Source organism: Asterias amurensis, chromosome 12 (assembly GCF_032118995.1).
Source record: "Asterias amurensis chromosome 12, ASM3211899v1".
NCBI lineage: Eukaryota > Metazoa > Echinodermata > Asteroidea > Forcipulatida > Asteriidae > Asterias > Asterias amurensis.
Window position 1 is genome coordinate 4,519,596 of NC_092659.1, and position 25,146 is coordinate 4,544,741.

General features: G+C 38.8%; 1 protein-coding gene across 1 annotated transcript in view; it reads left to right on the forward strand.

Moving 5' to 3' along the window:
* Positions 1–15,544, forward strand: part of LOC139945023 (DNA polymerase alpha catalytic subunit-like) — a 30,177-nt gene extending 14,633 nt beyond the window's left edge. The window contains exons 20-38 of the mRNA XM_071942256.1: positions 105–295; positions 537–666; positions 1,380–1,502; positions 2,397–2,499; positions 2,973–3,085; positions 3,968–4,114; positions 5,025–5,147; positions 5,745–5,777; positions 6,088–6,180; positions 6,689–6,777; positions 7,159–7,275; positions 7,546–7,678; positions 8,487–8,618; positions 9,382–9,556; positions 9,920–10,104; positions 10,657–10,788; positions 12,023–12,139; positions 12,961–13,054; positions 13,719–15,544. Coding sequence (XP_071798357.1) covers positions 105–295; positions 537–666; positions 1,380–1,502; positions 2,397–2,499; positions 2,973–3,085; positions 3,968–4,114; positions 5,025–5,147; positions 5,745–5,777; positions 6,088–6,180; positions 6,689–6,777; positions 7,159–7,275; positions 7,546–7,678; positions 8,487–8,618; positions 9,382–9,556; positions 9,920–10,104; positions 10,657–10,788; positions 12,023–12,139; positions 12,961–13,054; positions 13,719–13,882 — 2,394 coding nt within the window. The 3' untranslated portion in view covers positions 13,883–15,544. The remainder of the gene's footprint in view (positions 1–104; positions 296–536; positions 667–1,379; positions 1,503–2,396; positions 2,500–2,972; positions 3,086–3,967; positions 4,115–5,024; positions 5,148–5,744; positions 5,778–6,087; positions 6,181–6,688; positions 6,778–7,158; positions 7,276–7,545; positions 7,679–8,486; positions 8,619–9,381; positions 9,557–9,919; positions 10,105–10,656; positions 10,789–12,022; positions 12,140–12,960; positions 13,055–13,718) is intronic.
* Positions 15,545–25,146: the final 9,602 nt, after the last annotated feature.

The window sequence follows — 25,146 nt, forward strand, 5'->3', positions numbered from 1 at the left end:
AACCGATCACTAGCAACCAGTCTGCTCGTGAACAAGTTAAGAAAAGTTTAATTTCTAATTGTCTAATTTCAGTGGAATTTCTGTCTGTATGTTCAATTTTACAGGGCGGTTATGGTGGAAAAGGCGGAACTTTCGCCGAGAAGAAATCAACATGCGGTCGCATCATCTGCGATATCAAGATCTCTTCCAAGGAGTTGATGAGATGTAAAAGCTATGACCTGACAGAGTTGACTAAGCAGGTCCTGAAGAGTGAGAGAACTCAGATACCATTTGAAGAATTCAAGAATATGTACAGGTAGGGGAGAATTTATTTTCGTTGCTTAGCAAGAAAATTGTGGGGTACCAATCCCAGCAATTTGGCAGGTAACCTAAGCAAGATTTTGTTGTGCTTAGTAATGAAATTAGGTGCTGGCAGCTTCTTCTTTTTTTATTACCTTATAACTCAACACAGTATAGACAGCTAAAACTATCTTTAGGATTTCGAACTTGAACCAGACATTTATTTTATTTATTAATTATTTTATTAAACTTTTCAGCACCTCTCGTCAGTTGATGTACTTCGTGGAGAATACGTGGATGGATGCATCGTACATTCTGGGCATCATGTGTGAACTCAACGTCATACCTCTATCCTTGCAGATCACCAATATCTGCGGTAATATCATGGTAAGTTTTAGTTGCAATAAACATTCCCTGTCCACTTCCCTGTGACAGTAAACATTATCTCCCCCGTCCCTCTGTTCAATGTTGATGGGAGCGCAAAAGACCGCGCAATGAAAGCCAACATTGAAAGGGGGCACAGGGGCCCTGGTGGGGGGCCCAGCGAGATATGGCAGGGATTGTATCGTCAAAAATGTTTTGAGATTGTCACTAAGTTGGACTTTTTTCTGCTGGGTAGACACCCAAGAGTTGCCAGCAAGACACCCAAGAGTTGCCGGCAAGTCTGGTTATCTTGTGGGTGGTTCTACAGACATCTGCGAATGATCCTGTATGTGAGTGATTCTACAGACGGCCATTATTTCTTGTGTCACAGTAAAAAATAAAATGTGTACAGACTGATTTTGTCATGGAAACTCAATTTGCGTTTTTCTTCGGCTGAAGTCTTTTATTTGATTACACATTCAACAGGACAGCTAGCGCCAGTAACATGATGAACAGGAGACCATGAACAAATATTTGGGAGGAAAAATCCCACTATCAAAAAGTCAACACAATCGGGTAGAGACTTTAAACCCCACCCAAGGCTTCGGTCTGGGGTTGGATTCGAACCAGGGTCATAAAAAGGTGCATGGCAGGGAAAGAAACCACTGAGCAAACCTGAGTATGAAGTTAAAGATAAATAACACAACAAAATAATTTAATTCTTGGCCTTTGTTTAGTCGAGGACTCTGATGGGAGGTAGATCTGAGAGGAACGAGTATCTGCTCCTTCACGCCTTCTTTGAGAAGAACTTTCTCTGCCCGGACAAAGAATACAAGAAGAAAACTCCTCAAGCAAATACCGTAAGTTGCTTTTGTTTATAGTAGGGTCATAGATACAAAAGTTTGACCATAAAAAGGTACTTGGTGAGCGGCTGTTTATTGTACAAATTATTTTGAGAAAGGATTCCCATAAAAGTAATTTGGTTTGACTGATTGTTCACCCAATAACATTTAAATCTCATAAGTGACTCATGCATGGTTTCTCAGATTTTGGAGGGTGGTGTTAGTTCGAAATTGCTGGGGCCGGGGATGCGGTTGGTATCTCGCTAAACATGACTGGATTCAACAGTCTTGTGAAAATATAATGACAGTTTCTTGCTGTTTTCTCGTCAAGCAGACACTGTATTCAGCGGAAGTTTTGTGTTTTTCATCATATCTTTCTTTGTAATCTTGCCTTTAAAGACAGTGGACACTATTGGTAATTGTCAAAGACCAGTCTTCTCACTTGGTGTATCTAAACATATGCATAAAATAACAAACCTGTGAAAATTTGAGCTCAATTGGTCGTCAAAGTTGCGAGATATAAATGAAATAAAAAATACCCTTGTTACACGAAGTTGTGTGCTTTCATATGCTTGATTTCGAGACCTCAAATTCTAAACTTGAGGTCTCAAAATCAAATTCGTGGAAAATTACTTCTTTCTCGAAAACTACGTCAATTGAGAGGGAGCCGTTTCTCACAATGTTTCATACCTTTCCCCATTACTCGTTACCAAGTAAGGTTTTATGCTAATAATTATTTTGAGTGATTACCAATAGTGTCCACTGCCTTTAAATTAGCGCAAAAGTGACAAAACCAATCTACATGTACACGTATGGCCATACATCAAAGTTGAAAATGTTCTCAAAGTGTCTGTTACTATCTGAGTTAAAGAGTCAATGTGAAATGAATCCTCCTATTGATGAACCTTTCAGCATGATGATGATGGAGACGAGAACCAGACTGAGAGGCAAGCGACTACAAAGTCAAGACGGAAACCAGCCTATACAGGAGGCTTAGTACTGGAGCCAAAACGAGGTAAATATTGAGTCCGCTCTCTCATTATATTTGACCCTAAAGGAATTTAGGGTAAAGGAATTATTTTTTTTATAAGGGATTGCATCACAGGGCCATGGAAGACCATTTCAAGGTGAGGGCTACACTTCACTGATTTGGGCTATTGACCAAAATCAACTGTCACCAGGAGAACGTTGCTACCTACTCCTGGGGCTCAAACAGAGTTACCCCCTTCACAGTCCGTAATGATGTAGGCAAAGACATCATCCACTGGGAGCCTGGCTGGTAGAGTAGAATGCTTACCCCCTCTGACCCCCACTATTCTAGAGCAGATGTCTTAACGGCTATTGCGTGGTGATGAGAGGCCATTTTGAAATCTGTTGTTTGCAGTACTGCATTCAATTCAAGGGTTAAACACAAATGTTATCCTTTGACCTCAATGAAATTATGACAATGAATTAAATTGTCCTTTTTGTACTTTTGTTTTCTTTCAGGTTTTTATGACAAGTATATTTTACTGCTGGACTTCAACAGTCTGTATCCATCAATCATACAGGAATATAATATCTGCTTCACTACCATCAATAGAACACAACCAGAAGAAACGGTAAGAGTACCTCCTTTAAGATGCGATTCAGTCTTTGAATCAAGTGACTGTCAGTAAAAGATCCTCCTTGCCTTCCAACTGTCCTGCTCTGTGCGTCGTAAAATTTGTCAAAACAGTACTCATTAATATTCAGGGATGAGAGATTTCAGACTTGTCGTTAGTATAAAGGCTGTTGGTTCAAATCACGCTCTAGTCAATTTGTCTTTCTCCAACCCAAAATCATTTAGAATTTATCCAGTAAATGTCCTGTAGTGTAGTCACTTTAAGTCGCGTGCCACTTTAAGCTTTGCGCACGCGCTGTTGAGTTGTTGTAATCATTTTTAAGAGTTGAGTTGTGAGGAAGAGTTAATTCCAGCCATGGAGCCAAGAAGTTTACATTGAATGTTATAAACATACATCAATACCTGCGCCAGTCATTTAAGGAATTAGGACATAACATTTCCCTTGTGGTTTGTTATTTGACTTTTATTATTATGACATATAAGTCGAACTTCTTTGGTCTGCCTTGGAAAAAAAAATCAGCCATTATTTTTCCACATGTAAAGAAATCCTGCTCTTTGAGCTAGTTCTTTAGTGCTGAGAACACTGTTCCTCAAAGCTCTGTGAAATCTAAACCCAAGAGGTTTACAAAAAGGTATAAATGCCATCATTTCAACATACCCCCTGAAAGTGTGATCCTAGATTCCGAATCTCAACCCCTGATTATCAGGCCTGGAGTTTCACATTGCCCCGGTCTTGTCATTGGTGCCCCTTCAAAAGTTTCCCAAAGACTATAAAATTTCCAATGGAAGTGCCCTATTTTCAATACATGAAAATGGCCTTGCCCTCTCAAAGATTTCAGGCCTGGATAATTTTTTAAGTTTGATTTGTGTTTTTTTGCAGACTGACGAAGAATGGATACCAGAGGTTCCAGACAAGTCAGTCGAGTTTGGAATTCTACCAACTGAGATCCGTAGGCTGGTTGACAGACGTAAACAGGTGAAGCAGCTCATGAAACAAGCAGACCTCAATCCTGATCTCAAACTTCAGGTAAGTACTTATTTTAAAGAATCAGGGCTGAGATTCTTCTGCCTTTTGGCAGAACTCGGACTTTTACAAAACAACTAATCTCAACCTCGTTCCGGTCTGCTTTTATCATAAGCATTATACAATAATGTATCAATGTACTTTACATTGAGTGCCCTGAAGTGCTGGGCGAATAGTGAAATTTTGTTATTCGGATACCGCTGGCCAACTATCCAAAATTAATATTTGAATAGTTTTTTCGCCGCTAGAGGGTGCTATTAAAAAATTTTAAAAAAATTAAAAAAATGTTTTGTTTGTTTGTTGTTTTTTGCCGCTAGAGGGCGCTGTTCGTTTGTGAATGAGATCTTATGGGCGGATTGATATTAGTTTTAGACAGTGTCACTCGGTTCATTCATAAAAATGACCGGATCTAATTTAAAGATGGCGATTTGCTTTTTCTTTTGATTGTGATTGACTCTACGTGAAGGAAAATTTTTGTAATCTTTGAACAAATTACGTCAGAAATGTCATTGTTTTGTCATTGGAGGTGAGCATAGTTTAATACTTAATTTATGCTGTTTGATGCTGTCTCAATAGAAGTTTCATAAGGATTCAGACAAATCATTCATATCAGTTGTCGCCCGACGTCCGCGGATATTTGGATATTAAAGAATATCCGGTTACTCTGTTGTAATTACAGAACTATCCGGTTTATAAATAGCTATTCGCGTCCTATGCGGATATCCGGTTAAGAAAAAAAAGGCATTCGCGGTTACGGATAGGAAAACCTATTCGCCATTAACCGGATATTCGAATAATTCGCCCAGGCCTAGTGCCCTGGTCATTGAACCTGATACTTTAAACTGCTTGCGTATGATACCCTAACCTGTAAATCCCACTTACTGTGTTTTTATTTATCACTTTTGACTTACAGTATGACATTCGTCAGAAGGCTTTGAAGTTGACGGCTAACAGTATGTACGGTTGCCTAGGTTTCTCACACTCAAGATTCTACGCCAAGCCCCTAGCTGCCCTGGTGACTGGCAAAGGAAGAGAGGTAAAACTCAAATTTATTTCTGTTTTAAGATATACACTGTATTGTTGTTTTATTTTTCTCTCATCCCATGTTTGGTTATTTTCTCTTCTATGGTGATAGGCACTATCCCAAATCAAATGTTGTGTTTGTTACTTTGTGCATCCATGCAACACGGAGAGAAAAATGTGGTTCTTAAGGAAAACCTGAGGGATGGACCGCTGTGCCCATAGCTCAGTTGGTAGAGCATCTACCTGGAGGGTCGGTGGTTTTGGGTTCAAATCCTGTCTGCTTAAAAAAGTAAAATCTTTTCATAATGAAAAAAAAAACGAACATTGATAACCCTAGTAATATTTGTGATTTGTACAAAAAGTAAATTAGCATAATACCACCAAACACATTTGTACTGTTTACAGTTTCCTTCTTAGTGAAGAACCTACTGAACAGTTTGATTTTACATCAACTCCAGTTTTGAAAAATATTGTGAACTCAATCAATAACCCAATAGTTTAAAAAGAAAACAAAAAGAAAAAGAAGAAAAATTCCAAAATTCAAACCTTCTTGATAATCTTAAATATTGTAAATGACAACATTTTCGTAAAATTTGTTTCTGTGTCTCAGATTCTTCTGCAAACAAAAGACCTTGTACAAAAGGTAAGTTAAAAATTACATTTTGTGTATGTATTGAGTTTTGAATCTGTCGTCTCGTTATGGTTTATATTATTTTTATTGTGAACTTTGTAAACGCTTTATTGTACCTAATTTGCAATTTTTTTTACTGTATTACGGTGTACATGCACCTTAAGGCTTTGATTTCTCTTTTGCTGATTTATACTTGTGTATCTTTTCTGAAACTTTTTCTGTGTAATTTTCTCGAACAGGCTGGTCCTGGAGAGAGCGCAATGTAAATTCAATAAACCACTATTATTAATTGTTATTAAGGTCTGATTTTGTTGTTTTTCAGATGAATCTTGATGTGATCTATGGAGACACAGATTCTATTATGATCAACACCAACACCAATGATCTAGACCAGGTCTACAAAGTCGGCAATAAGGTAAGAGTGTTAACCACTTCATGTTGGACGATGTGTTTACACACGAACATTTTTTCACATGCCTTGTAAAATCTCTTTCTAGGGGTATATGTTACCCAAGATTCCAACGAAAACTTTGGACCAACTTTTTTAAACAGCAGTTGTTTTTTATCACCTGGGGTTGATTTCACAAAGAGTTAGGACTAGTCTTATCTCGAGTTGGGACTATAGCCTTACGTTTTTAATATCTCTTAGGACTAGTCCTAACTCTTTGTGAAATTGACCCCTTGAAAAACTTCCAGTTTTGTGTAGCTTGCATTTAGGCAGGCCATCCGCTGTAATACGATTTGTTTCGCCCATACAAAGAGCAACAACAGGTTCTGGAAAACATCCTTTGTAATATCCCTTTGTAAAGGCAAAATATCCGACCTTCATCCCATTGTTGTGCAGTTATAGAATATGGGAATAGGCAGGCTGTACCCTCTTGGTGGTTGAATTCTCCTAAATGTCTTGTTTATTTTGCCGCCAGGTCAAGGTTGAAGTGAACAAGTTATACCGTCTGCTGGAGATTGACATTGATGGTGTCTTCCAGTCAATGTTGCTTCTAAAGAAGAAGAAGTAAGATTTTTGAATTTTAATTTGGGTTTTTGTTTGGGGGTGTTCAAGAGGGGAAAAAAAGAAGGAAATGGTCACACGTACCGTGCCACATATATGGCAGTGGGTGTGCCCCCCCCCCCCTCCTGCAACACGCTCTTTTCCTCTTGTACAAAAGTACAAGCAAACAAAACAGTGATCAGACAAAATCACTGTTTTAAGAGGAATATCAATTCCTACCTTCAGCACCTCTGAGTTATTTTCACTTAAAATAATAATTTTTCTTGTAGCCCCATACCAAGAGTGGCTTTTTACCATGTTTGGGGCGAACTTGTATCCAAAATAAAAATTTAAAATGTTGAAATTGAAAGTAAATAAAACTTTTTGAATTTGAATTCCGACCAGGTATGCAGCACTAGCCGTTGAGCGTCACGCTGATGGAAAAATAACAACCAAGCAAGAATTGAAGGGCCTGGACATCGTTCGCAGAGATTGGAGCGAGTTGGCAAAGGAGGCTGGAAAGTAAGACTAACCTTTGACCTCATCTTGATGAAGTATTTAAGGACACTGCTCACAAAAGATCACTCCTTGAAAAAATATTCAACTCCAGGGGTTACCAAAAGGTGGATATGCCATCATTCCAATATACCCCCTAAAGTTTAGAACGTAGTTTCAGACTTTTTTGTTAGGAAGAAACTCTCATTCCTGTATATTATTATGTTGGCTTCTCTTCTTATTTGGACTTCAGTGTCAACTTGGATAGTTGAATTTTTGCATATATGTTATTTGCAGCTATGTGATTGGTCAGATCTTATCAGCTGACCTGAGAGAAACCATTGTGGAGAACATTCATTCCAAGCTGACGGAGGTCGGTGAGAAGGTCATGAAGAATGAAGTCCCTCTGGAGATGTATGAGATTAACAAGGTCAGTGTCGACCCCAAAAGGGTCAAGTGATCAATTTGGGGTCATTGATCCTCAGTTGGGACCAGGGCCCAATTTCATAAAGCCTGTAAGCACACTTGCAACACAGAAAAGTATTGCTTAACGGAAACAGGTTTCCAGCCCAAATTATATTAAGTTTACACTGCTGTGACTGGTGCCCCACTCACTTTTTGCTTGGCAAATAAATTTTTCAAGAAGTATTTTCTGCTTATAAGCTTTATGTAGAGCCCCTTCACAGCTGATTCTGTGCTTGCTACGCAGAATTCTATTTTATAGGGCTGCTAAACGTGGGTACACGAAAAGGCTAACCTTACAGTGCTGACTGTATGAACATGAATTACGTAACAATACAAATCCATGGTGTATGCGCAAGCTGGTTGAAAATTTCTTTCAAGCCTGTTAAATACCAGGCATGCAAGTTTTCCTCGAATCAGCTAATTTCCTTTATTTTTTGTTCTCAGTTTTACCATTTGACATTGAAAAATACCATACAAAATCATTGACATTTTGTAATTTCCTCTTTCTTTAGGAATACTCTTACGCAAAAAAATTTCTGCTATAGTTATTGCGAAAATTTGCTACATGCCTCATGCATTTGTTATCAATGAACACTTTATTTTTTTTTTCAACAGCCAAATATCATGCCCGCTTAATGTTAACAGATGTTTCATTAGTAAGTTTAATCCCCATTAATCCTCTGCCATGTATCTGTCTATAATCCTGATTAATCCCTTACCATGTGGGTTTTCTGTAATCCCCATTAATCTTCTACCATGTCTTTAATCTGCAGAGTCTGACGAAAGCCCCTCAGGACTACCCCGATAAGAAGAGTCTTCCTCATGTCCACGTTGCTCTGTGGCTCAACAGCCAGGGAGGCAAGAAGGTTGGAGCTGGAGACACGGTGTCTTACATCATCTGTGAGGTGAGTGGATAAAGGGACAGGGAGAAGCCTCTGCATACTTTCATCTGAATTCAGACTCTTTTTTGAGACCTGAGGCATGCAATTTTTTGCGCGGATTTCTGCGTTTATTTAAATAGAAATAATAATAAAAAAAACGCTTTGGATGGATTAAAAATCACCCTGAAAGAAACATTATGTTAGAGACGACAAACACCCATACACAATATGGTACCAGGGTTTGCTCATCTTGAGGTTGCTGTATAAAAGCTTGCCCATCCAATTTGACATGGCACTTGTCTCTAAATTCAAATTTAGGCGGTACGTTGTGACTTAAGCAAGTCATTGAACAGGACTTTGTCCAAATCCAACTCACAAAAGGGTTATTTGTTAGTACAACCATGGCCCAATTTCATAGAGCTGCTAAGCACAAAAATTTGCTTAGCATGAAATTTCTTCCTCGATAAAAAAAACATTACCAGATTTCCATTTGTTGCATATTGCTTGCTACTGGTATTCAGCTGTTGTTCGCTTATCCTGAAAATCATGTGGACATTTAGTTGGTAATCCTGTTTTTATCAAGGCAAAAATTTCATGCTAAGCAAATTTGTGTGCTTAGCAGCTCTATGAAATTAAGCCCATGATGTGTAAAAAAAAAAGGGAAGGAGTGTTGGCCTTGAAAAGTGCTGTTATGGTCTGAATGTTTTAAGCAGAAAACTCTGTGGTAAGAAGCCCCGTGAAAATTGGTCTTGCATTCAAAACTGTTTCTCTTTTATTCTTTTCATAGGATGGCTCTGTGTTGCCAGCCAGTCAGCGTGCATACCACCCAGATGAAGTCCAGAAGCAAGACCACCTAAAGATTGACTACAAGTACTACCTAGCGCACCAGGTTCACCCGGTCGTGTCGCGTCTCTGCGATCCCATCGAGGGCACGGACTCTGCCCGAATCGCTGAATGTCTTGGTAAGAACTTCTATTTTTTAGGATGGTCAAACTAGGAATAATGACGTCTTAACCAAAAGTGCTCATGGCGATTGCTTCAATAAAAGAGTTCCCTCTTGGTTGTCCGCCAGCAACTAAGCAATGCTTGGCAACTCTATATTTGAATTCAGACCTGATACTTTACGGAGGCATCAAAGGCGATTGCCTCCATGCCCCCTGGTCAGTGCCTTGGTGCCCATGAAATGCTACAGTAGAAATTTACAATTTCCTCAAAGGGTGCCCTTTACCAAGGAGAAAATGCCTTGGTGCCCTTCCCCTTTCAAACATGAAGCGTACAAGCCTGTAAATTTTATCAATGTTCATGTGTTAACAATTGATTCGTAGGACTTGATCCGGCCGGTTACCGTCACGCAGTGCGCCAGCATAATGACGAGGCTGATGCCATGCTTGGAGGCGATGCGGCCATGGCGGACGATGAGAAATACAAAGATGCTGATCGCTTTAAGTTTATCTGCCCAAGCCCTGGATGCGGTAAAGAGAACATTATCGATAGCGTCTTCACTGGAGGAGTAAGTTTTTGTAATAATAATATAAAAAATAGCATTTGCAGCAGTATTCCTTTTAAGATGCCTTTTAGATGCTAATTTTTTACCTTGTGAAGTGTTGCACCAGAGGCTGTGTGCAATCTTTGTATTTCAATGCCATTTGGAGTTAACATTTTGGTAGACTTCAGCAAGATACAATGTTTGAACCTTTTTCAAATAGCAATTAAAGCTGGTTACCCAGACTAGTCAACTATACACACCGACATTCTGTCCCGTTTTCATATCATTCTGTTGAGCACTATGGTCAGCCATTTTTAAAGTGACTCTTTGTAAATTAGCTTTTCCTGCCAGGGTTCTTTTTTTTGGGGGGGGGGGGTGGGGTCTTCGAATTGTTTCATTACACCATCCCCCACTGGAGAATGTTCCTAAATATATCTGCCCAGTAATTGTTTTAACATTTTTTGTAATCTTCTTTTTAAAAAAAATGTAATGTTCGATGTGATTCTTTGATTGTGCAATTTTGTTTAGTGTTGGCAAATAAAAAAATTCTAAAATTGAATGATTTCCCTACTTCAGGACAAGCTGGTTCGGTGTGCGTTGGACGAGTGCGCAAACCCCGAGTGTAAGACGGTCTTGTCCAATCACTGGAGACTCATGAGTAATCGACTCAACCTACTCATCAGGGGATATATACAGAGATATTACGCGGTGAGTAAATTGAGCTGATTTATTTATTTATTTCTTACTTACCCTGTGGAGACCTCTCAGTGAAACATTGTTTTTCAGAGGTGCACAGCAACAACAAACATCAAAAGCTTGAAATTTTATTAATATTGATTGGTTGAAGCTTTAACGGTGATCAGTTGAGGGCACTTTTCAGCCCAGAGTTGGCGAACTTCTATTCATTAATTTTGTTGCTCATTAATAACCTCCTGATCATGTTCTTTTACTCGTTTTTGTATAATTATTTTTTTTGTGCTTTTTGCTTGAATAATTATTGTGTTCATTATTATTTTGATTGGTTCGTTGAGTTATCGTTTCACTTTTACTCTGCTTTTTTATATAATAAATAAATAATAATAATAACTGTTTACTAACTTCTTCGGATAGCGCCATCTTTTGAATTGACCTCATCCAGCCCATATTTATTGTCTATATTGGGGACAGAATCTTCAGTGGACAGATTTCTTTCGGACACCACACACCAGCTGCCATTGAGTTGTACAATGGGCAGTGGGAACGGTGTAACGCAATTCCACCCATGTTCTAACTCTACTGTTCTTTTTATACATTTTGCTATTGTTGATGTATTGTGTACATTTTTTAGTATCTGCCTTTTTAATCTTTCTATGGTTTGCTTTTTAACGTTTTTATTTTAGGCCTACTCTTTTATTATTGTACTGTATCCTTTGTGATTTCAGAATTTAGTGTTGTGTATTTTTATGTTAAAGGTCGCAGAAATTTACTTAACAAGGAAATTATAGTGGGTTTTTTTGTATTGTATTTTAATGTATTATATTGTACTGTATTGTATTGTATTTGGTTCCTAGGCAGGCCAGTCAAAAGTTATAAAATATTAGTGTTGTGTGTCGTTATGTCACAGAAATTTACCAAACTAGGACATTATAGGTCTTTATTGTTACATGTATATATTGTATTATATTGTATATTTGCTTCTTAAACTATAAACTTACCTAAAATATGTTATTTGAAATTCATGAGGTGAATGCAGCTTGTTAGAGTTTTGTGATTTTTGTTTGTTGCTTTGGGCGCTTGTGGAAATTTGTAAGTGCTATTCAAACTTACATCTGGCTAAAGAGGCCAGTCCACAATTCAGGACGACAAAATTAGGGCAAATTCGTCCAGTAGTTTACGTCAAAAAAATTCCTTGTTTTACTTTATTAAATTTCGAGTATAATGAGTAAAGCTGTTCTTTTTCCAGGGGTGGATGGTGTGTGAGGATACCTCCTGTGCACACAAGACCAGGAGAACCCCTCTGAATCCCCAACGGCAGGGCTTCATCTGCCCAGTGTGTCAAAGAGCCGTTTTGAAACCAGAGGTAAGACAGTTAGCGTGATGAAGTTTTTGTCACTTTGTGGGCGATTGATGCTGAAGTTCACCTTCAACATTTAGGTTCAAAGTTTTTAAGTTTCAATATTTAGGTTTTGAGGCAAATGGGGAAAACGAATGACCAGCTAAAGTCACTGTGCTTTCGTTTACTGTAGTGATCTTGCTTTCCATCTGTTATAGTTCATTTGGCAATTTGGGTTAACTACTAGTTGTGTGCAATATATGTTTGCCTTTAGGAAAGACTCTGGTAGGGTCAAAACATCAGGCCACTTACTATTTTGTTTGTGATATTTATGTTTTCTTTAGATTTATCCTGGCTTTCTTTTGATTCGATTAATTAGTTATTGGCGTATAGAAGAGTTTGCGGTAACACCATGTAATAACAATCTCTAAATGAGTTGGGGTGGTTCTGAAAAGAACCGTTGGATTAACTTGACGTTTCGACCAGTATGCTCTGATCGACTGCTGGAGAATGCTGGACTCTGATGCTGCATGCTGCTTTTAAGCACTGGGCGGCGGATGCATGAAGTTATTAGTTATTGGTGGTTGGGTCCTGGCTGGTAAATTCTCCCTCTGGTTGTTGTAGGTGCAATCTTCAGCATAGTGTTAACCAGAGGGGTGTCTGTGTGCCTTTTGGACACCACGTCCTGAATTTGGACGCCCGGTTTTATCAATCATTTACATGTTTGGACACCCAGTTTTAAAGTTTCCAGCAAATTTGTACCAAATATTGCTGCCTGTACATGATGACATTTGTTTTTAACAAATTCCCTCCCATGATTAAGATAGTTTTAATTTTGTTGATTGCAGTACACGGACAAGTCCCTTTACTACCAGCTTTCCTTCTTTCAGTCCATCTTCGACGTCGACAGAGCTATCAAGAAACTGTCAGAGGGTGAAAAGAGTAAGTACATCTCGTCGCAATCTCATCGCTTTTGAAAACATCCCTAAATTTGTTTATTATTTGATCAAAATATTCTGATAGAGTTAGTACTACCAACTATCTGTTCTTGGGTGAAGGTGGTTCTGAAATGAACCTGTGTTTCACAAAATGACAACTCAACGTTGTGAGCAAAGTGTTGTCAACCACTGCTTGATTTCAGGACCAACACTGCCCAAAAGAGATTTACACATGGTGCTTATTGCTAAGCTTGGGCGATATCGATTTATTTTATTCACGATACATCGTTTACAATATATCGCGATGTTCGATATAATCGCGATTAATTAAATTTGACATCATCAGTCTTCAAACTCCCAGTGAAAGTTGTAGAAGAGACGGTAATATCATAAGAGAGGTGTTCTAATGACCTATTCTTCTGGTTTTACTCCAAACCTATGGGATGCAAGATGTCTTGGCTAGGAAATACATCGCGATACTTAATCGATATCGCGATATTTCGATTAAAACCAAGTAGACCCGATATCGAAATTGTTTCCAAATTAGTATCGCGATATTCGATAACATCGTGGTATCGCCCAAGCGTACTTACTGCAAACCTCTCCAAATTATACTCCCACCATGCAAAAGGTCCAATCCTACTAACAATCTGCTCCTCAACCCTAAGGTTTTGCCAGCGCTGCTGTGAGGGATCATCTAGAAAACTACGCCCGACTCCGGACCTTCTTAGACAAGAAACTAAAACAAAGCAAGTACTCTGAGGTGGATTTGACTAGACTCTTCTCAGGGCTGACGACAATGGTACTCGGGCATTCCATAAAGAAAGAATGAGCTAGTCTCCATACAAGCAGATTGGGTGTGTAATATTTAATTGTGTATAGACTTTATACAATAATGTGACTACTTTGTTATGGTCACTGGTTACTTTTTGCATTGAAAAGAGACCAAACTCCTATTGTGCCTGTTTTGGGTATTATTACTTTTAGTATATCATTATGTCACTGAACAGAACGGACTGGTTGCAAAGCGCAAATTTCAGGCATTACAAATTTCAGACTTCTATCTCGAGTTCAGACTTTGTTTATGTCTGCATGGAGAAGAAAATCACTGCTATTTTAATGAAGTCACTGAACAGGACGTACTGGACGCAAAGCTCGGAATTCGGGGATTAGAAATTTCAGACTTTTATCTGGAGTTCCAGGTTTGTTTTGTCTGCATTGTGAAGAAAATCACTACAATTTTCATGAAGTCACTGAACAGGACGTACTGGTTGCAAAGCTTGGAATTCAGGGATTAGAGATTTCTGACTTTTATCTGGAGTTCAGGGTTTTTTAGTCTGCATGGTCAAGAAAATTGCTGCTATATTTCTTCAGTGATAAAGAAATCGTAGTCTCTGGTTTACTTCTCTAGCACCGAGGGCACTGTTCCCAGACCTCCTTAAAGTCTATAACTCCAGGGGTTACAAACAGGTGGAAACGTTTTCAAAACAAATTCTGTTAAATTATATAAATATAAAAAGAGAACTTGGTTTGGGTAATCTTAAATATTTTAAAACTTTCCTGGCGAAGTTCTAATCTTAATCTCCTAGTTCAAAAGTTGTCTATGACAACTCCAGGTGTTACAAAAAGGTGGAAACGTTTTCAAAAGTTGTCTGTTAAATTATACAAATCAAATATTTTAAGAGGACGTGGTTTTGGTAATCTTTAAATATTTTAAAACTTTCCTGGCGAAGTTCTATCTTAATCTCCTATTTCAAAAGTTGTCTATGAAAATTATATAAAATCAAATATTTTACTAATAACTAAATATGGCTGAATCTTTCTACTGTCTTATTACAAAATAATCTTAAATGAAAACTTAATTATAGCTTGTAAATGTACAAAGTTATTAAAAACTAGAAATTGAGAGTTTGTGTACAAACTCAGGGTGTTCGGGTGAATGGTCAAATGAGGTCACGTTGTGTACAACATTTGTAGAACATTACAAGAGGTTTCATGTAGTGAAAGAATCTTGTACGTAGCGTTTGTGGTTCTCAATATATGAATTTTTCAATTATTTACCGTTTATTTAACGTAATGACGTCATCAATGACGTCATCATTCCAAAAAAGTTGCGGGTTCATCTACTCATGAAGGTTCATGTTTATGATAAGTTTCAAGTTCATAGTAGTTTAACATTTTGTTCAAAATCGCACGAAGAAAGACGAGGCGAATCCCAGCGTAGTGGAATTTGAATTACGCGCGCCTTCAACGGAGTCTGCATGTGTATACACAACCCGTAATGCCCACAGCCACGCAGTGCTGTTTTGTCGTAGAGCATGGATACAATGTAGGCCTACATGAACTACACGCACACACACCCACACACCCACAATACAATAGTAGCATTCACATACATGAATGGCGATACTATCTGGTTTCTACGCGTAATGCATGGAGGTCAACACAAACGCGCGCTTTTACGACCAGAAGGCAAAATTCAACTGGCATTATGTTTGTGCAAAAGTTTGAGCAGGATAACTGATCTTCAAACTGATATTCAAATTTTGCGAATATGATATATAGTTCTTGAGATATGAACTTTTGAAATTTTGAACTTCCGATTTCAACCGGAAGTAAAAGTCACATGAGGTCACGTTGTGCACGACTTTTGTAGCTAATTACGAGACCTTTTATATGCACCAAATATCTTGTGTGTGGCATTTGTAGTTCTCAAGATATGAACTCTCCAATTTTTAGCGTTTTTTTGAACGTAATGACGTCATCAATGACGTCATCATTCCAAAAATGTTGCTGTTTCGTCTACTCATTAAGATCAATATATGTGGTAAGTTTCAGGTTCATACAAGCTTTAGTTTTTGCGAAAATCGCGCGAGAACGTTCGAGGAGAAGAACACGCAGAATGAGAGTTTGTGTACAAACTCAGGGTGTTCGGGTGAATGGTCAAATGAGGTCACGTTGTGTACAACATTTGTAGAACATTACAAGAGGTTTCATGTAGTGAAAGAATCTTGTACGTAGCGTTTGTGGTTCTCAAGATATGAATTTTTCAATTATTTACCGTTTATTTAACGTAATGACGTCATCAATGTCGTCATCATTCCAAAAAAGTTGCGGGTTCATCTACTCATGAAGGTTCATGTTTATGATAAGTTTCAAGTTCATAGTAGTTTAACATTTTGTTCAAAATCGCACGAAGAAAGATGAGGCGAATCCCAGCGTAGTGGAATCTGAATTACGCGCGCCTTCAACGGAGTCTGCATGTGTATACACAACCCGTAATGCCCACAGCCACGCAGTGCTGTTTTGTCGTAGAGCATGGATACAATGTAGGCCTACATGAACTACACGCACACACACCCACACACCCACAATACAATAGTAGCATTCACATACATGAATGGCGATACTATCTGGTTTCTACGCGTAATGAATGGAGGTCAACACAAACGCGCGCTTTTACGACCAGAAGGCAAAATTCAACTGGCATTATGTTTGTGCAAAAGTTTGAGCAGGATAACTGATCTTCAAACTGATATTCAAATTTTGCGAATATGATATATAGTTCTTGAGATATGAACTTTTGAAATTTTGAACTTCCTGTTTCAACCGGAAGTAAAAGTCACATGAGGTCACGTTGTGCACGACTTTTGTAGCTAATTACAAGACCTTTTATATGCACCAAATATCTTGTGTGTGGCATTTGTAGTTCTCAAGATATGAACTCTCCAATTTTTAGCGTTTTTTTGAACGTAATGACGTCATCAATGACGTCATCATTCCAAAAATGTTGCTGTTTCGTCTACTCATTAAGATCAATATATATGGTAAGTTTCAGGTTCATACAAGCTTTAGTTTTTGCGAAAATCGCGCGAGAACGTTCGAGGAGAAGAACACGCAGAAAAAAAAAAAAAAAAAAAAAAAAAAAAAAAAAAAAAAAAAACAGAACAATAACAATAGTTGTTCGGCTGGTGGCCGAACACCTAACTAGAAATTGAGAGTTTGTGTACAAACTCAGGGTGTTCGGGTGAATGGTCAAATGAGGTCACGTTGTGTACAACATTTGTAGAACATTACAAGAGGTTTCATGTAGTGAAAGAATCTTGTACGTAGCGTTTGTGGTTCTCAAGATATGAATTTTTCAATTATTTACCGTTTATTTAACTTAATGACGTCATCGATGATGTCATCATTCCAAAAAAAGTTTTGGTTTCGTCTGCACACTAAGGTTTATGTTCATGGTAAGTTTCAAGTTCATACAAGCGTTAGTTTTGTTCAACAAGTTCATAGTAGTTTAACATTTTGTTCAAAATCGCACGAAGAAAGATGAGGCGAATCCCAGCGTAGTGGAATTTGAATTACGCGCGCCTTCAACGGAGTCTGCATGTGTATACACAACCCGTAATGCCCACAGCCACGCAGTGCTGTTTTGTCGTAGAGCATGGATACAATGTAGGCCTACATGAACTACACGCACACACACCCACACACCCACAATACAATAGTAGCATTCACATACATGAATGGCGATACTATCTGGTTTCTACGCGTAATGAATGGAGGTCAACACAAACGCGCGCTTTTACGACCAGAAGGCAAAATTCAACTGGCATTATGTTTGTGCAAAAGTTTGAGCAGGATAACTGATCTTCAAACTGATATTCAAATTTTGCGAATATGATATATAGTTCTTGAGATATGAACTTTTGAAATTTTGAACTTCCTGTTTCAACCGGAAGTAAAAGTCACATGAGGTCACGTTGTGCACGACTTTTGTAGCTAATTACAAGACCTTTTATATGCACCAAATATCTTGTGTGTGGCATTTGTAGTTCTCAAGATATGAACTCTCCAATTTTTAGCGTTTTTTTGAACGTAATGACGTCATCAATGACGTCATCATTCCAAAAATGTTGCTGTTTCGTCTACTCATTAAGATCAATATATATGGTAAGTTTCAGGTTCATACAAGCTTTAGTTTTTGCGAAAATCGCGCGAGAACGTTCGAGGAGAAGAACACGCAGAACTAGAAATTGAGAGTTTGTGTACAAACTCAGGGTGTTCGGGTGAATGGTCAAATGAGGTCACGTTGTGTACAACATTTGTAGAACATTACAAGAGGTTTCATGTAGTGAAAGAATCTTGTATGTAGCATTTGAGGTTCTCAAGATATGAATTTTCTAGTGTTTAACGTGTTTCTGAGCATAATGACGTCATCAATGACGTCATCATTCCAAAAAAGTTGCGGGTTCATCTACTCATGAAGGTTCATGTTTATGATAAGTTTCAAGTTCATAGTAGTTTAACATTTTGTTCAAAATCGCACGAAGAAAGATGAGGCGAATCCCAGCGTAGTGGAATTTGAATTACGCGCGCCTTCAACGGAGTCTGCATGTGTATACACAACCCGTAATGCCCACAGCCACGCAGTGCTGTTTTGTCGTAGAGCATGGATACAATGTAGGCCTACATGAACTACACGCACACACACCCACACACCCACAATACAATAGTAGCATTCACATACATGAATGGCGATACTATCTGGTTTCTACGCGTAATGAATGGAGGTCAACACAAACGCGCGCTTTTACGACCAGAAGGCAAAATTCAACTGGCATTATGTTTGTGCAAAAGTTTGAGCAGGATAACTGATCTTCAAACTGATATTCAAATTTTGCGAATATGATATATAGTTCTTGAGATATGAACTTTTGAAATTTTGTACTTCCGGTTTCAACCGGAAGTAAAAGTCACATGAGGTCACGTTGTGCACGACTTTTGTAGCTAATTACAAGACCTTTTATATGCACCAAATATCTTGTGTGTGGCATTTGTAGTTCTCAAGATATGAACTCTCCAATTTTTAGCGTTTTTTTGAACGTAATGACGTCATCAATGACGTCATCATTCCAAAAATGTTGCTGTTTCGTCTACTCATTAAGATCAATATATATGGTAAGTTTCAGGTTCATATAAGCTTTAGTTTTTGCGAAAATCGCGCGAGAACGTTCGAGGAGAAGAACACGCAGAAAAAAAAAAAAAAAAAAAAACAGAACAATAACAATAGTTGTTCGGCTTGTGGCCGAACACCTAATGAAGAAAAATAAGGAGAATTTGTCATGACACAGTTGTGACTCACTCTTGACTTCAGTTGTGTATGTTTTTCATGACAGGAATTTTCTCGTGTAACAAATATCTAATCCACAATTTGAAGAGTAAGTTTTTCTAATAAATGGTTATTACAAACTTATCGTTTCAATTTTGATTTTGTTTTGAAATGTTTTGTCTCTGTAAAAATAAGAGTTGTCTGTGTTTTTTGCTGTATGTGATCTTCTTTTTTCTGTGCAGTATTGTGTTTTGGGTTTTCTTTTTTAGACACAGGACTAGGTTTTTGCAGAGATGTGTGATTTCTTAACTTATATGTGTTTGCACTGTCATCAGAATGGCTGCGGTCATTATGTGAATGCATGAGAGACTTGAGGCCCCCACTGCAACGAGAACGATAACGACGCAAAGAGAACGCATTCCATTGGTTGGATGAGCGTGTGCGTATTCTGCGTGGAGCAATTCAACCAATAGAATGCGTTCTCTTTGCGTCGTGATCGTTTTTGCTGCAGTGTGACTTGTCAGTCAGGACTTTTTAATGATCTCCCAGTGCCTTCAGATTTTCTTCAAAGAGATGAAAAGTCTTGCCTGTGTCATGACCAGAGACCCACTAAATATCTAGTTGAAATGATGTAAAGAGGATCTGTAACATCATGATCTTGTGAACTCGGGCACTTCAAAGAAAATTGTTCTCCAATGTTCGGGAAATTTCGTTTTTAATCTCACCCATGGTTTTCCCATTATCCTCTGTCTCTATGGATGTTCTGTCAAAAGCCATTCTCAACATCGGGAATGAGATTGCTCCGTCTTTTAGCTGAATTCAGACTTTTTATGTCGGCCTTGTGAAGAAAATCGGACAATATTTTTTCCAACAAATAAAGAAATCCTGCTAATTGGTCTACTTCTCTAGTGCTTTGGATATTGTTTCCAAAAGCTTCTTGGAATCTATAACCCCAGGGTTACCAAACAGTAGAAATGGCATCATTTCAACATACCTTTGAATTTGTATCAAAGTTTCAGACTTTTTCGTTAGTATATGACTCTCACCCCCTGCTACATAGTATATAAACATTGTGTTGTTCTTCCATTTACTCGACTGTTTATTCATAGTTTTCTTGACAGGTAAACAAAATCATTTACTTACTTTTATTGTAAAACGTGACCTACCCGGTAGCGTGATCCATTTACATCAAATACTTCTTCGTTTACTCATCTGCCTATTTCTTTGCATTTCTATCTTTCGTGGTTCGCCTTGAGCCGTCACTGAGTTACTGTAAGTTGTTCTTTTACTATTTTGGATGATACCTCGAAGGCACTGTTTTGTATTTGTACATTCACACTTTAAATCCAAATCTTTGCTATTCATCAGAATCTCATTTTGGTTTTGTCCATCTTTACCTCTCGAAAAGTATACATATTTTTCCTGTTGGCATCTTGAATTTTTTTTTACATCCCAAACTTTAAATCCAAATTATTTGCTTTTGTTCAAATTCTCACTTATTTTCTTTCAAAACTTTCCCGAACCACTACAGTTTTCCTCTCCTTTTTGTCTGCATCTTTAAGGGGTTTTTTTTTCGTACTATGGAAACGCACCCATCCCAGCTGCTTTCTACATCGAGCCCTTACATCTAAACAATCACAAAGCATTTAGAGCACACTTGTTCCACCACACAAAAGTAAAACTTTGCAAGTGTTGCAGTCTTTAACAAAAGGGGTGAACCGATCCCCACTACCCCCTGCTCCGTCTCTGAGACCAGCCAGTAAAATGTCGGGGGCCTGGCCAGAGTCCCCATCGAATTAGCTCCCCTCATTGGTTCTTGAAGGCTCTGTAAATGGATCCTTATTTGGAGATAAAAGACCCCGAGAGACTAGGGACTGATTGCGCCCGCCTTTGATAAATGAGGAGAGCATCACATTCTTTCTTTTTTTTTGCGTTAATGCCGTTTTCCAGTCTGGTGGCGATGTATTGTCAATGGGTCATCCCCTAACGCTTGGCCGGACTAATCTTAGGTACCAGAAGTGACAAGGCTGGCGGATAGTGTCGCAAAGGGCCTCCTCTGGGATTATTATTTTAGGAGTTTTCCCAAGACATAATGCCTTTGTGACGGGGAGATGCGAAGGAGTCTGTGATGGGTTCATTTTTGTTTTGTTCTTGGGGAAAGAAACGAAGAGGCCTTCTGGAAGGTCAAATTATTGATGGTTATCGAAGCACAAATTAATAGTTTTTAATCTTATTAATGCTCAGTACATAATGTTCCAGCCAGTTGGCCGACCAATCTGTCTGAGAAATGTTTCAATCTGAAATTCAGTCAGTTGAGGAAATTACAGATGTAGACCCAGGAACCACTGTTTCTTATCTCTGTTTGCAGCAATCGTGTGCACTGCTTGAACCAATTTTTTAACACCTTTAGGCAGAAAAAGACTGCTTGGCAAATGTCTTTACTAAGCAAAAATTGAGTGGGGCACTATGGCAAATTTTCTTGCCCCCTTAACCTAATAGTGGCTGATAATCTGCTCCTGCTAAGCAATACTTTTCTGTGTTTAGCAATATTTTGTGCTTACAGGCTTTATGATATTATTGTTGGTTATAAACCCTGACAAAACACACACTCTAAAAATTCCTGTGCCAATTGACCCGATTTCGATATTCAGAGTCCCGTAGTGGGTCTGACCCATGTGAGGGTCAGGCTGACCCATGAGAGGGTCAGACTGATACAGAAAGTGGTAACAATAGGATTCTGATACAGTTTGGCCCATTTCTGGATCATTTTGACACATGATTCTGGGTCATACTGACACAAAAATTTGTAAACCTCCCCCAGGACCTAGATCCTAGTAAATTCACCCGAAGTTTTTAGATTTTACCCAGAGCGTTCATTCTCCCTCGACTTTTCTGATTGTTGCAGATCTCTCCCCCGCTCCCCGGGTGTTACAGCCCTCCCACTGGGCTGTCTCTTGCATCCCCTCTCTCTCTCTCCGTCGACCCAAGTTAGGTGTGACGACCTTGTTTTCTGTCTGTTTGAATGTCTGTCTATGTTTGTGGGGATTGCTCTTTTAGTTCGCTCTGGGGATAATTTTGCAACCTACGCTCTTCCTCGAGCAACCTTCTTTTCGGGCATGGAACAAACAGTAAAGAAGGAGACCGAGCCTAATGCGAGCCCAGCCCTGTGGAACTCCCTACAAGATAGCTGCAGAAATGCAACCTCACTTGAATCATATCAGGAAATTGTTGACGACACACTTGTTTCGTTGACAGTGTTTTTATTTGCTTTGGACCATCTTTGATTTTTATATTATTTATTTGCACCCAATGGAAAGGTCACTATAATGCCAGCTTGTTGTTATATCCATATAGGCGTAAAGGCTGCTGTTTGTTGTACCTTTTTTGCACGATTGGAAAAAGTTGTATGGGATGAGCCGTAAACAACTTTGAATATCGTGTACAATATTAAAGGCAGTGGACACTATTTGGTAGTTACTCAAAATAATGATCATCATAAAACCTTTCTTGGTGACGAGTAATGGAGAGAGGTTGACGGTATAAAACATTATGAGAAACAGCTCCCTCTGAAGTGACGTAGTTTTTGAGAAAGAAGTAATTTTCCACGAATTTGATTTCGAGACCTCAAGTTTAGAATTTGAGGTCTCGAAATCAAGCATCAGAACAACTTCGTGTGACAAGGATGTTTTTTTTTTCTTTCATTATTATTTCGCAAATTCGATGACCGATTGAGCTCAAATTTTCACAGGTTTGTTATTTTATGCATATGTTGAGATACACCAAGTGAGAAGACTGGTCTTTGATAATTTAATTTAATTCAATAGTGTCCACTGTTCGTAACTTCGGCTTTGGATTTGGCTTCAGGCTCCGTCCTCTCGTATGAAGCCCTGAGCACGTTCACAAAACAAACGTGATGCCAAGCTAGCCAGAGCCGAAGCCGTGGTTCCGAAAAGGGCTTTAGGTGACCCTGGAGATACTTCGCAAATCTTAAAATATAAAAAAACACCCACTCTGTGTTATCGACAGGCTTCATCTTTTAAACTCATTGCAAAACAGTTTCTACCAATCGGGTTTACTTTTCCCATGGGGAAACGGATGACGCTTACACCGTCTGGGAAGCCAAATTATCAAGCCTCACCTCCAAAACATTGTTCCATGAGGACCAGACTACGAGACTAGAAGCACCTTTACTTCACACTTTTGTCGGGTCATTATCCCCCCTGTTGAATTGATGATGAGTTAGTTCTACATGTTTACAAAGGATGCAACTATAGCGGTCGCTGGGAGTATCATGGTACCGTTAATCCGAGCGTAATCACCCACTGGCTTAACCAACAATGCTGCTTCGATTAATTTCCATTAAGGGTTAAGAAAGGCTCTGTAAATAGTGTAATCGAACCCAATATTGGTTCGATTGACTACTGTCATTAACCCCAAGAGTAATAAATAATCTTATGGCAGGTCATTTCCCCGACACCTGAGCCCGTCTTCTTCACCGCCACCTAGCTCAGAAAGAAACAATGAATTACTGTTTTGAGGAAGAGTGCACTTATTTGCATCCTCTGGTTTTCAACAAACACACTATACAGCCAAGCCGTGAATTATCATTAATACTAACAGTATGTACATCTAAGCCAGCCAAAACACTAGTCAATATGATCTCTCAAAATGGTCCTGCTGTCCCATTCGCTGTTAAAATCATTCTCTAATTATTTCAACTCGACTCATCTCTCCACCTAGCTCAGAAAGAAACAATGAATTACTGTTTTGAGGAAGAGTGCACTTATTTCCATCCTCTGGTTTTCAACAACCACACTATACAGCCAAGCAGTGAATTATCATTAATACTAACAGTACATCTAAGCCAGCCAAAACACTAGTCAATATGGTCTCTCAAAATGGTCCTGCTGTCCCATTCGCTGTTAAAATCCTTCTCTAACTATTTCAACTCGATTCATCTCTGCATTTATTTCCAGGTTATTGCAAAATGAACATACACATAATTATAAAGAACGTCTATTGGGGTATAAAGAACTGCTAGAATAATATTTAAAGGAGATACAAAGAAAAAGAGGCAAATATGGGGGCATATTCAAAAGACAAAGTCTAGTATAAAGCAATATAGAAATGCCTTATAAACAAAATACTGGACTTCAGAACACATTTAACCGTAGCCGTAGCAAAAGACGCGTCCCTCTCCGACAATGCCTCGTTAAAATATTGACCAAAGAAAATAGTTCTTGTACAGAGTGCTTGACGATGCGCGGCTACACGAGCTAGCCATGTTAGTCTCGGTGCAAGACGTTATTGTGCGGTTCCTCTTTCCTCTGTTTGAACATTGCACTTTATGTTGGACTACTAAGTCGGTTATGTACAGCGCGATTCGTTCACAAGAAAATTCTTGTATCAAGACTATACGTAGTAACACCAATGCAATCAAATGACCTCTAAAGAAGGGTCTGACCTTCCGAGTCATCAAGGTGTGTTTAATTCGAAATGCGGTAATCAATAAAGAAACTAGCCTTGCTATGATAAATTACCTCACTGATAATAGCAGACTGTCTGAAACTGACACCTAGGGGGAGATCGAATGTACAAAGTAAACGCACCCCGAACCTTTGTAGTGATAATTGGATTGGAATTGGTGTCATTTGTCAAAAATGGGAAGATGTTCAGCTCGGGTGTCATGACGGGCTTGTGGTAAAGGTGACTTACATAGACGATAGACCGAAGACCACCGTCCCTCACCCAGACCCAGTACCGTCTTGCGGTCCTCCTTGACTCATCGGTTTCTTGACTCGTCAGACCTCCCGTGTCTCAAAAAGGACTACTTTTTTTGACAAATACTACACACAACTCTTGACATGTCAGCGACTACGAAAAAAGACAACGAAAACCACAGTTTCTCGACCAAGACCCATGACGTCACTCCAGCCCTCCTCACCCCATCATAGGGTGCGTTCGTTTAGCTTCCCTGGGTCGACCCC